The sequence below is a fragment of the Oncorhynchus keta genome, chromosome 10, assembly GCF_023373465.1.
Source record: "Oncorhynchus keta strain PuntledgeMale-10-30-2019 chromosome 10, Oket_V2, whole genome shotgun sequence".
Classification (NCBI taxonomy): domain Eukaryota; kingdom Metazoa; phylum Chordata; class Actinopteri; order Salmoniformes; family Salmonidae; genus Oncorhynchus; species Oncorhynchus keta.
Genome location: NC_068430.1, coordinates 8,228,062 through 8,241,024, shown reverse-complemented (window position 1 = coordinate 8,241,024; position 12,963 = coordinate 8,228,062). Strand labels below are relative to the sequence as shown.

Here is a 12,963-nt window from a genome sequence, read left to right as displayed (position 1 = left end):
GTCGAGAGACTGGACATTGGCAAGAAGAATACTGGGAAGTGGTGCGCGATGTGCCCTTTTTCGGAGTCTGACCAGAACACCGCCGCGTTTCCCTCTTTTTCGTAGTCGTTTCCTTGGGTCGCTGCAAGCAATCCATTCCGTTGTCCTGTTTGTAAGGCAGAACACAGGATCCGCGTCGCGGAAAACATATTCTTGGTCGTACTGATGGTGAGTTGACGCTGATCTTATATTCAGTAGTTCTTCTCGACTGTATGTAATGAAACCTAAGATGACCTGGGGTACTAATGTAAGAAATAACACGTAAAAAAACTAAAAACTGCATAGTTTCCTAGGAACGCGAAGCGAGGCGGCCATCTCAGTCGGCGCCTGCGTACGCCATACACACTCTTCTCTGGAGCATTATGGGGGGTGAATATCAACCCCACACACACTCTTCTCTGGAGCATTATGGGGGGGTGAATAACAACCCCCCACACACTCTTCTCTGGAGCATTATGGGGTGTGAATAACAACCCCCCACACACTCTTCTCTGGAGCATTATGGGGGGTGAATATCAACCCCACACACACTCTTCTCTGGAGCATTATGGGGGGTGAATATCAACCCCACACACACTCTTCTCTGGAGCATTATGGGGGGTGAATAACAACCCCATACACACTCTTCTCTGGAGCATTATGGGGGGTGAATATCAACCCCACACACACTCTTCTCTGGAGCATTATGGGGGGTGAATATCAACCCCACACACACTCTTCTCTGGAGCATTATGGGGGGTGAATATCAACCCCACACACACTCTTCTCTGGAGCATTATGGGGGGTGAATATCAACCCCACACACTCTTCTCTGGAGCATTATGGGGGGGAAGGGGGGTGAATAACAACCCCCCCAAAAAACAACAACAAAAATCAATAAAATAAAAAGCGACTTCAGCCTGTTAATTGTTTTTTTTTCTTTTATTTCCAATTTACATTAATCAAAACCGTAACAAAAACAAAATCATGATCATCATATTTAATAATAATAATAATAATAGTAATGATGTTATTATTAACAATATTACTATTATTATTAATATAAAAAATATATTTACCACCCCCTCACAAACGAATGCACACCCTCTGCCCTGGTCGTGGTGCCTCGACCAGGGCACTCCACTTCCTCCCATAAACCCCCTGCAGAGGGTCCCTCTGCCCTGGTCGTGGTGCCTCGACCAGGGCACTCCACTTCCTCCCATAAACCCCCTGCAGAGGGTCCCTCTGGTGCCTCGACCAGGGCACTCCACTTCCTCCCATAAACCCCCTGCGGAGGGTCCCTCTGTGTGTAAATGAGGGCTGGATTGTCCAGTCGTGATATCAAGTCAAAAAGCCATATCCCGTTCCTGATCCTAGAGGGGCATGGCCAGGGTCGAGGTACTTCCTACCAGGGCAGAAGGTACTTCCTGTGTGAGGGGACAGCAGGGGGTTTATGGGAGGAAGTGGAGTGGGATAGGTCAACGGTCAAAGTCAACTTCTGGTGGGCTTCTCACAACATGGGGTCAAATGCACCAAAAAATAAGATTGCCAAAGCTGGATTTGTAAACTTGGAAACAGGATTTAACTTTGCTCTGTTGTTTCTTTCTGTGTGTGTGTGTGAGGTAGCTTAAAATATTATCATTAAAACAAAATTAAAAAAACAAAATAAATTTAGAGCTCGGATTGATTCCGAATTGAACATGTCTCTTTACAAAATATATTATGGACATGGTTTTTGTGTCATTGGGTTCCCACGGAGAAGGGTCAGAGTTGGGTTGGAGGGGCGGGCAGCAACATTTACCACTCTGGAAAATGATCTCAGTGTGAAATGTACTCTCTGAAAAATGCATATATATATATATATATATATATATATGTATACACACATATACATACATGCACACACATTATAAACATGTCACTAATACATTAGTATCTGGTTGTTAAAGAATACAGACTTGTTTTACAACAATAGCACCATTTGACTTTATTATAATACACAGTAACTTCCTGATACACACTGGGGCGGCGGTTGGAACTAGGAACACCTGCACGTATCACACTGACAGATTTTTTGGTTTGGAATTGGTATAATATTTAGGGTGTGGAGGAATAGAAGAGGAACAATGAAAAGAGGAGACTAATAGAATATGTATGTTGTTGTGGATGGGGCCTTTTTACAGGCTACACACACTCAGTCCTAACACACCTGGGACCCACACCTGAACAATAAATAAATAACACCAACTCATTGTCTGGCACGCTGCCTTTTTCTCCTCTTCTCCTCGATCCTTCTTGTTAGTGGGGTGGTGCTCCCAGGGTGGGGGGTGGAGGGAGGGCTGGGGCACCATGGGAGGGGGGTCTGATGGAGGGAGACTGGAAGGCCACGAAATCCCAGATGAATATTGCCGGTGCCATTCAGTGCAGGACTTAGTTGGAAAAAGCACTTTCTACTTAAACAAAAAAATTATATAAAAGTGTCTTGATCTTTCTCTATTCTTTCTTTCATTCTTCCTTTTTTTGATAGAAGCGTGTGTTCCTCTCTCTCATATTTTATGTGTTTTTCCCCTCTACTTCTCCTTCTTTTCATCCCTCTTTCTTTACAAGAAGCAAACTGCGCCGACGTCAACACCAAACTCTTGGTCCGCTCCTCCAATATCCACAGGAGCGATGTCCACGATGGGCAGCCGGCTGGTCTTCTGGGATCTGTACTCAATCACTGTCTTTCCCCACGTTCCTTTATGTTTCTGGGGACAGAGAGACAGACATGTTATAGATATTGATAGGGGACAGACATGTTATAGATATTGATAGGGGACAGTCATGTTATAGACATTGATAGGGGACAGTCATGTTATAGACATTGATAGGGGACAGACATGTTATAGATATGTTATAGACATGTTATAGACATTGAGAGGGGACAGATATGTTATAGATATTGATAGGGGACAGACATGTTATAGATATGTTATAGACATGTTATAGACATTGAGAGGGGACAATATGTTATAGATATTGATAGGGGACCGACATGTTATAGATATGTTATAGACAAGTTATAGACATTGAGAGGGGACAATATGTTATAGATATTGATAGGGGATAGACATGTTATAGACATCGATAGGGGACAGATATGTTATAGATATTGATAGGGGACAGACATGTTATAGACATTGATAGGGGACAGACATGTTATAGATATGTTATAGACATGTTATAGACATTGATAGGGGACCGACATGTTATAGATATGTTATAGACATGTTATAGACATCGATAGGGGACAGATATGTTATAGATATTGATAGGGGACAGACATGTTATAGATATTGATAGGGGACAGACATGTTATAGATATTGATAGGGGACAGTCATGTTATAGACATTGATAGGGGACAGACATGTTATAGACACGATAGGGACAGATATGTTATAGATATTGATAGGGACAGATATGTTATAGACATCGATAGGGGACAGATATGTTATAGACATTGATAGGGGACAGATATGTTATAGATATTGATAGGGGACAGATATGTTATAGATATTGATAGGGGACAGACATGTTATAGACATTGATAGGGGACAGATATGTTATAGATATTGATAGGGGATAGACATGTTATAGATATTGATAGGGGACAGACATGTTATAGATATTGATAGGGGATAGACATGTTATAGATATTGATAGGGGACAGATATGTTATAGATATTGATAGGGGACAGACATGTTATAGATATTGATAGGGGACAGACATGTTATAGATATTGATAGGGGACAGACATGTTATAGATATTGATAGGGGACAGACATGTTATAGATATTGATAGGGGACAGACATGTTATAGATATGTTATAGACATGTTATAGACATTGAGAGGGGACAATATGTTATAGATATTGATAGGGGATAGACATGTTATAGACATCGATAGGGGACAGATATGTTATAGATATTGATAGGGGACAGACATGTTATAGATATTGATAGGGGACAGACATGTTATAGACATTGATAGGGGACAGACATGTTATAGACATTGATAGGGGACAGATATGTTATAGATATTGATAGGGGACAGACATGTTATAGATATTGATAGGGGACAGTCATGTTATAGACATTGATAGGGACAGACATGTTATAGATATGTTATAGACATGTTATAGACATTGAGAGGGGACAGATATGTTATAGATATTGATAGGGGACAATATGTTATAGATATTGATAGGGGATAGACATGTTATAGACATTGATAGGGGACAGATATGTTATAGATATTGATAGGGGACAGACATGTTATAGATATTGATAGGGGACAGTCATGTTATAGACATTGATAGGGGACAGACATGTTATAGATATGTTATAGACATATAGATATTGAGGGACAGACATGTTATAGACATTGATAGGGGACAGACATGTTATAGATATGTTATAGACATGTTATAGATATTGATAGGGATAGACATGTTATAGATATTGATAGGGGACAGATATGTTATAGATATGTTATAGACATGTTATAGACATGTTATAGACATTGATAGGGGACAGTCATGTTATAGACATTGATAGGGACAGACATGTTATAGATATGTTATAGACATGTTATAGACATTGATAGGGGACAGACATGTTATAGATATTGATAGGGGACAGACATGTTATAGATATTGATAGGGGACAGACATGTTATAGATATTGATAGGGGATAGACATGTTATAGATATTGATAGGGGATAGACATGTTATAGACATTGATAGGGGATAGACATGTTATAGATATTGATAGGGGACAGACATGTTATAGATATTGATAGGGGACAGACATGTTATAGATATTGATAGGGGACAGACATGTTATAGATATTGATAGGGGACAGACATGTTATAGATATTGATAGGGGACAGACATGTTATAGATATGTTATAGACATGTTATAGATATTGATAGGGGACAGATATGTTATAGATATGTTATAGACATGTTATAGACATTGAGAGGGGACAATATGTTATAGATATTGATAGGGGATAGACATGTTATAGACATCGATAGGGGACAGATATGTTATAGATATTGATAGGGGACAGACATGTTATAGATATTGATAGGGGACAGACATGTTATAGACATTGATAGGGGACAGATATGTTATAGACATTGATAGGGGACAGATATGTTATAGATATTGATAGGGACAGATATGTTATAGATATTGATAGGGGACAGTCATGTTATAGATATGTTATAGATATTGATAGGATAGACATGTTATAGATATTGATAGGGGACAGACATGTTATAGATATTAATAGGGACAGACATGTTATAGATATTGATAGGGGATAGACATGTTATAGATATGTTATAGACATGTTATAGATATTGATAGGGGACAGATATGTTATAGCTATGTTATAGACATGTTATAGACATTGAGAGGGGACAATATGTTATAGATATTGATAGGGGATAGACATGTTATAGACATTGATAGGGGACAGATATGTTATAGATATTGATAGGGGACAGACATGTTATAGACATTGAGAGGGGACAATATGTTATAGATATTGATAGGGGATAGACATGTTATAGACATTGATAGGGGACAGATATGTTATAGATATTGATAGGGGACAGACATGTTATAGATATTGATAGGGGACAGTCATGTTATAGACATTGATAGGGGACAGACATGTTATAGATATGTTATAGACATGTTATAGACATTGAGAGGGGACAATATGTTATAGATATTGATAGGGGATAGACATGTTATAGATATGTTATAGACATTGAGAGGGGACAATATGTTATAGATATTGATAGGGGACAGACATGTTATAGATATTGATAGGGACAGTCATGTTATAGACATTGATAGGGACAGACATGTTATAGATATGTTATAGACATGTTATAGATATTGAGGGGACAGACATGTTATAGACATTGATAGGGGACAGACATGTTATAGATATGTTATAGACATGTTATAGATATTGATAGGGGATAGACATGTTATAGATATTGATAGGGGACAGATATGTTATAGATATGTTATAGACATGTTATAGACAGATATTGATAGGGGACAGTCATGTTATAGACATTGATAGGGACAGACATGTTATAGATATGTTATAGACATGTTATAGACATTGATAGGGGACAGACATGTTATAGATATTGATAGGGGACAGTCATGTTATAGACATTGATAGGGGACAGACATGTTATAGATATTGATAGGGATAGACATGTTATAGATATTGATAGGGGATAGACATGTTATAGACATTGATAGGGGATAGACATGTTATAGATATTGATAGGGGACAGATATGTTATAGATATTGATAGGGGATAGACATGTTATTATAGGGGACAGACATGTTATAGATATTAATAGGGGACAGACATGTTATAGATATTGATAGGGGATAGACATGTTATAGATATGTTATAGACATGTTATAGATATTGATAGGGGACAGACATGTTATAGATATTTATAGACATGTTATAGACATTGAGAGGGGACAGATATGTTATAGATATTGATAGGGGATAGACATGTTATAGACATTGATAGGGGACAGATATGTTATAGATATTGATAGGGGACAGACATGTTATAGATATTGATAGGGACAGACATGTTATAGATATTGATAGGGGACAGATATGTTATAGATATTGATAGGGACAGACATGTTATAGATATTGATAGGGGACAGACATGTTATAGATATTGATAGGGGACAGTCATGTTATAGATATGTTATAGATATTGATAGGGACAGACATGTTATAGATATTGATAGGGGACAGTCATGTTATAGACATTGATAGGGGACAGACATGTTATAGATATGTTATAGATATTGAGAGACATGTTATAGATATTGATAGGGGATAGACATGTTATAGACATTGATAGGGGACAGACATGTTATAGATATTGATAGGGGACAGACATGTTATAGATATGTTATAGATATTGATAGGGGACAGACATGTTATAGACATGTTATAGATATTGATAGGGGACAGACATGTTATAGATATTGATAGGGGACAGTCATGTTATAGACATTGATATGGGACAGACATGTTATAGATATGTTATAGACATGTTATAGATATTGATAGGGGATAGACATGTTATAGATATTGATAGGGGACAGACATGTTATAGATATGTTATAGACATGTTATAGACATGTTATAGACATTGATAGGGACAGACATGTTATAGATATGTTATAGACATGTTATAGATATTGATAGGGGATAGACATGTTATAGATATTGATAGGGGACAGATATGTTATAGACATGTTATAGACATTGAGAGGGGACAATATGTTATAGATATTGATAGGGGATAGACATGTTATAGATATGTTATAGACATTGAGAGGGGACAATATGTTATAGATATTGATAGGGGATAGACATGTTATAGATATTGATAGGGGATAGACATGTTATAGATATTGATAGGGGATAGACATGTTATAGACATTGATAGGGGACAGATATGTTACAGACATTGATAGGGGACAGACATGTTATAGACATTGATAGGGGACAGACATGTTATAGATATTGATAGGGGACAGACATGTTATAGACATTGATAGGGGACAGACATGTTATAGATATTGATAGGGGACAGATATGTTACAGACATTGATAGGGACAGTCATGTTATAGATATTGATAGGGGACAGACATGTTATAGATATGTTATAGACATGTTATAGATATTGATAGGGGACAGTCATGTTATAGACATTGATAGGGATAGACATGTTATAGACATTGATAGGGGACAGACATGTTATAGATATTGATAGGGGACAGTCATGTTATAGATATGTTATAGACATGTTATAGATATTGATAGGGGATAGACATGTTATAGATATGTTATAGACATGTTATAGACATTGATAGGGGACAGACATGTTATAGATATTGATAGGCGACAGTCATGTTATAGATATTGATAGGGGACAGTCATGTTATAGATATGTTATAGACATGTTATAGATATTGATAGGGGATAGACATGTTATAGATATGTTATAGACATGTTATAGACATTGATAGGGGATAGACATGTTATAGATATTGATAGGCGACAGTCATGTTATAGATATTGATAGGGGATAGACATGTTATAGACATTGATAGGGGATAGACATGTTATAGATATTGATAGGGGACAGACATGTTATAGATATTGATAGGGGACAGACATGTTATAGATATTGATAGGGGACAGACATGTTATAGACATTGATAGGCGACAGACATGTTATAGACATTGATAGGGGACAGACATGTTATAGATATGTTATAGACATGTTATAGATATTGATAGGGGATAGACATGTTATAGACATTGATAGGGGATAGACATGTTATAGATATTGATAGGGGATAGACATGTTATAGACATTGATAGGGGATAGACATGTTATAGATATTGATAGGGGATAGACATGTTATAGATATTGATAGGGGATAGACATGTTATAGACATTGATAGGGGATAGACATGTTATAGATATTGATAGGGGATAGACATGTTATAGACATTGATAGGGGATAGACATGTTATAGATATTGATAGGGGACAGACATGTTATAGATATTGATAGGGGATAGACATGTTATAGATATTGATAGGGGATAGACATGTTATAGATATGTTATAGACATGTTATAGATATTGATAGGGGATAGACATGTTATAGATATTGATAGGGGATAGACATGTTATAGATATTAATAGGGGACAGACATGTTACAGATATTGATAGGGGATAGACATGTTATAGATATGTTATAGATATTGATAGGGGACAGACATGTTATAGATATGTTATAGATATTGATAGGGGATAGACATGTTATAGACATTGATAGGGGATAGACATGTTATAGACATTGATAGGGGACAGACATGTTATAGATATGTTATAGACATGTTATAGATATTGATAGGGGATAGACATGTTATAGATATTGATAGGGGACAGATATGTTATAGATATGTTATAGACATGTTATAGTTATATTGATAGGGGACAGACATGTTATAGATATGTTATAGACATGTTATAGATATTGATAGGGGATAGACATGTTATAGATATTGATAGGGGACAGATATGTTATAGACATGTTATAGACATTAGGGGACAATATGTTATAGATATTGATAGGGACAGATATGTTATAGATATGTTATAGACATGTTATAGACATTGAGGGGACAATATGTTATAGATATTGATAGGGATAGACATGTTATAGATATTGATAGGGGACAGATATGTTACAGACATTGATAGGGGACAGATATGTTATAGATATTGATAGGGGACAGATATGTTACAGACATTGATAGGGGACAGACATGTTATAGATATTGATAGGGGACAGATATGTTACAAACATTGATAGGGACAGACATGTTATAGATATTGATAGGGGACAGACATGTTATAGATATTGATAGGGGACAGACATGTTACAGACATTGATAGGGGACAGTCATGTTATAGACATTGATAGGGGACAGACATGTTATAGATATGTTATAGACATGTTATAGATATTGATAGGGGACAGTCATGTTATAGACATTGATAGGGATAGACATGTTATAGACATTGATAGGGGACAGACATGTTATAGATATTGATAGGGACAGTCATGTTATAGATATGTTATAGACATGTTATAGATATTGATAGGGGATAGACATGTTATAGATATGTTATAGACATGTTATAGACATTGATAGGGGACAGACATGTTATAGATATTGATAGGCGACAGTCATGTTATAGATATTGATAGGGGACAGTCATGTTATAGATATGTTATAGACATGTTATAGATATTGATAGGGGATAGACATGTTATAGATATGTTATAGACATGTTATAGACATTGATAGGGGACAGACATGTTATAGATATTGATAGGGGACAGACATGTTATAGATATTGATAGGCGACAGACATGTTATAGACATTGATAGGGGACAGACATGTTATAGATATTGATAGGGGACAGACATGTTATAGATATTGATAGGGGACAGACATGTTATAGATATTGATAGGGGACAGACATGTTATAGATATTGATAGGGGATAGACATGTTATAGATATTGATAGGGGATAGACATGTTATAGATATGTTATAGACATGTTATAGACATTGATAGGGGATAGACATGTTATAGACATTGATAGGGGATAGACATGTTATAGATATTGATAGGGGATAGACATGTTATAGACATTGATAGGGGATAGACATGTTATAGATATTGATAGGGGATAGACATGTTATAGATATTGATAGGGGATAGACATGTTATAGACATTGATAGGGGATAGACATGTTATAGATATTGATAGGGGATAGACATGTTATAGACATTGATAGGGGATAGACATGTTATAGATATTGATAGGGGACAGACATGTTATAGATATTGATAGGGGATAGACATGTTATAGATATTGATAGGGGATAGACATGTTATAGATATGTTATAGACATGTTATAGATATTGATAGGGGATAGACATGTTATAGATATTGATAGGGGATAGACATGTTATAGATATGTTATAGACATGTTATAGATATTGAGAGGGGACAGACATGTTATAGATATGTTATAGACATGTTATAGATATTGATAGGGGATAGACATGTTATAGATATTGATAGGGGATAGACATGTTATAGATATGTTATAGACATGTTATAGATATTGATAGGGGACAGATATGTTATAGATATTGATAGGGGATAGACATGTTATAGATATGTTATAGACATGTTATAGACATTGATAGGGGACAGACATGTTATAGATATTGATAGGGGACAGATATGTTATAGATATTGATAGGGGATAGACATGTTATAGATATTGATAGGGGACAGACATGTTATAGATATTGATAGGGGACAGATATGTTATAGACATTGATAGGGGACAGACATGTTATAGACATGTTATAGATATTGATAGGGGACAGACATGTTATAGATATTGATAGGGGACAGATATGTTATAGATATTGATAGGGGACAGTCATGTTATAGACATTGATAGGGGACAGACATGTTATAGATATGTTATAGACATGTTATAGACATTGATAGGGGATAGACATGTTATAGATATTGATAGGGGACAGACATGTTATAGATATTGATAGGGGACAGTCATGTTATAGATATTGATAGGGGACAGACATGTTATAGATATGTTATAGACATGTTATAGATATTGATAGGGGATAGACATGTTATAGATATGTTATAGACATGTTATAGATATTGATAGGGGATAGACATGTTATAGATATGTTATAGACATGTTATAGACATTGATAGGGGACAGACATGTTATAGATATTGATAGGGGACAGATATGTTATAGATATTGATAGGGGATAGACATGTTATAGATATTGATAGGGGACAGACATGTTATAGACATCGATAGGGGACAGATATGTTATAGATATTGATAGGGGATAGACATGTTATAGATATTGATAGGGGACAGTCATGTTATAGATATTGATAGGGGATAGACATGTTATAGATATTGATAGGGGACAGACATGTTATAGATATTGATAGGCGACAGACATGTTATAGACATTGATAGGGGACAGACATGTTATAGACATTGATAGGGGACAGACATGTTATAGATATTGATAGGGGACAGACATGTTATAGACATTGATAGGGGATAGACATGTTATAGATATTGATAGGGGATAGACATGTTATAGATATGTTATAGACATGTTATAGATATTGATAGGGGATAGACATGTTATAGATATTGATAGGGGACAGATATGTTATAGATATTGATAGGGGATAGACATGTTATAGATATTGATAGGGGACAGTGAATGAGTGTATTTGTGGGTTGGGGTTAAATAGTCTCAAAACTGTTCCGTGTGTTTTCGTCACAGTGCAGCCATCCTCCATCACATTGTATATAAAGTGTCTGTTGCCTGTGTGTGTGTGTGTGTGTGTGTGTGTGTGTGTGTGTGTGTGTGTGTGTGTGTGTGTGTGTGTGTGTGTGTGTGTGTGTGTGTGTGTGTGTGTGTGTGTGTGTGTGTGTGTGTGTGTGTTCATCCTCTCACCGTGCAGCCGTCCTCCATAACGCTGTAGGTGAAGCGGCTGTTGCCCTCGGCTCTGATCTCCACGTCGTTGGAGCCCTGGAGCAGCACGGCCTTCTTCAGGTTCCCTGTGGCCCCGTCCATATAGGCCACGCTGTTCTTGCAGTGGTAGGTGAGGTTCTGATTTGCCTCGGTGGACAGGAGCCGCAGGAAGGTCATCTGGATGCTGGCCGTGTTGGCTGTCAGACTCTCATCGCCATAGCTGAACTGTAGAGGGCAGCAGAGAGAGAGGAGGGGAGAAGGGAGGTTAGGACTGGTACAACGATGGATGTCATATTACAATGTCAATGGTTAAAACTAGTGAGAGAGAACAGGGAGACAGGGATGTAAGAATCAATGACATCATTATATCAGAACTATATCAGAATTTTTAACGCACTTAGTGGCATTGATTGAGATAATGTACGTAAAAAAAAGTAAAAAAAAGTAATTGTGTCGTATTTTAGTAAAACAAAAAACAGGAATCCCGAAACAAATCACAGAGAGGCTTGAGTAAATAAGTGCACTACATAACAGATGTCACCTGAGATTGAAAAGGGGAGAAAAAAAATCACGATTGTACGATCGTGATAATATATAGAAGAGAGCCGAAAAAAGAGATTGAAGGGTGACTCACGTGGAATCCTCCGTTCATGGTCTCTCCGAACCAGATGTGTTT

General features: G+C 36.7%; 1 protein-coding gene across 2 annotated transcripts in view; it reads right to left on the bottom strand.

The window, feature by feature from the left end:
* Nucleotides 1–941: 941 nt before the first annotated feature.
* The window catches only part of col2a1b (collagen, type II, alpha 1b), a 110,097-nt gene continuing 98,075 nt past the window's right edge, over nucleotides 942–12,963 (bottom strand). For both annotated transcript variants that reach the window (XM_052526397.1, XM_052526398.1), the window contains 3 exons: nucleotides 12,922–12,963; nucleotides 12,270–12,512; nucleotides 942–2,765 (listed from right to left, as the gene is read on the bottom strand). The exon at nucleotides 12,922–12,963 is cut by the window's right edge and continues 146 nt beyond it. In XM_052526397.1, coding sequence (XP_052382357.1) covers nucleotides 2,619–2,765; nucleotides 12,270–12,512; nucleotides 12,922–12,963 — 432 coding nt within the window. In that variant the 3' untranslated portion in view covers nucleotides 942–2,618. The remainder of the gene's footprint in view (nucleotides 2,766–12,269; nucleotides 12,513–12,921) is intronic.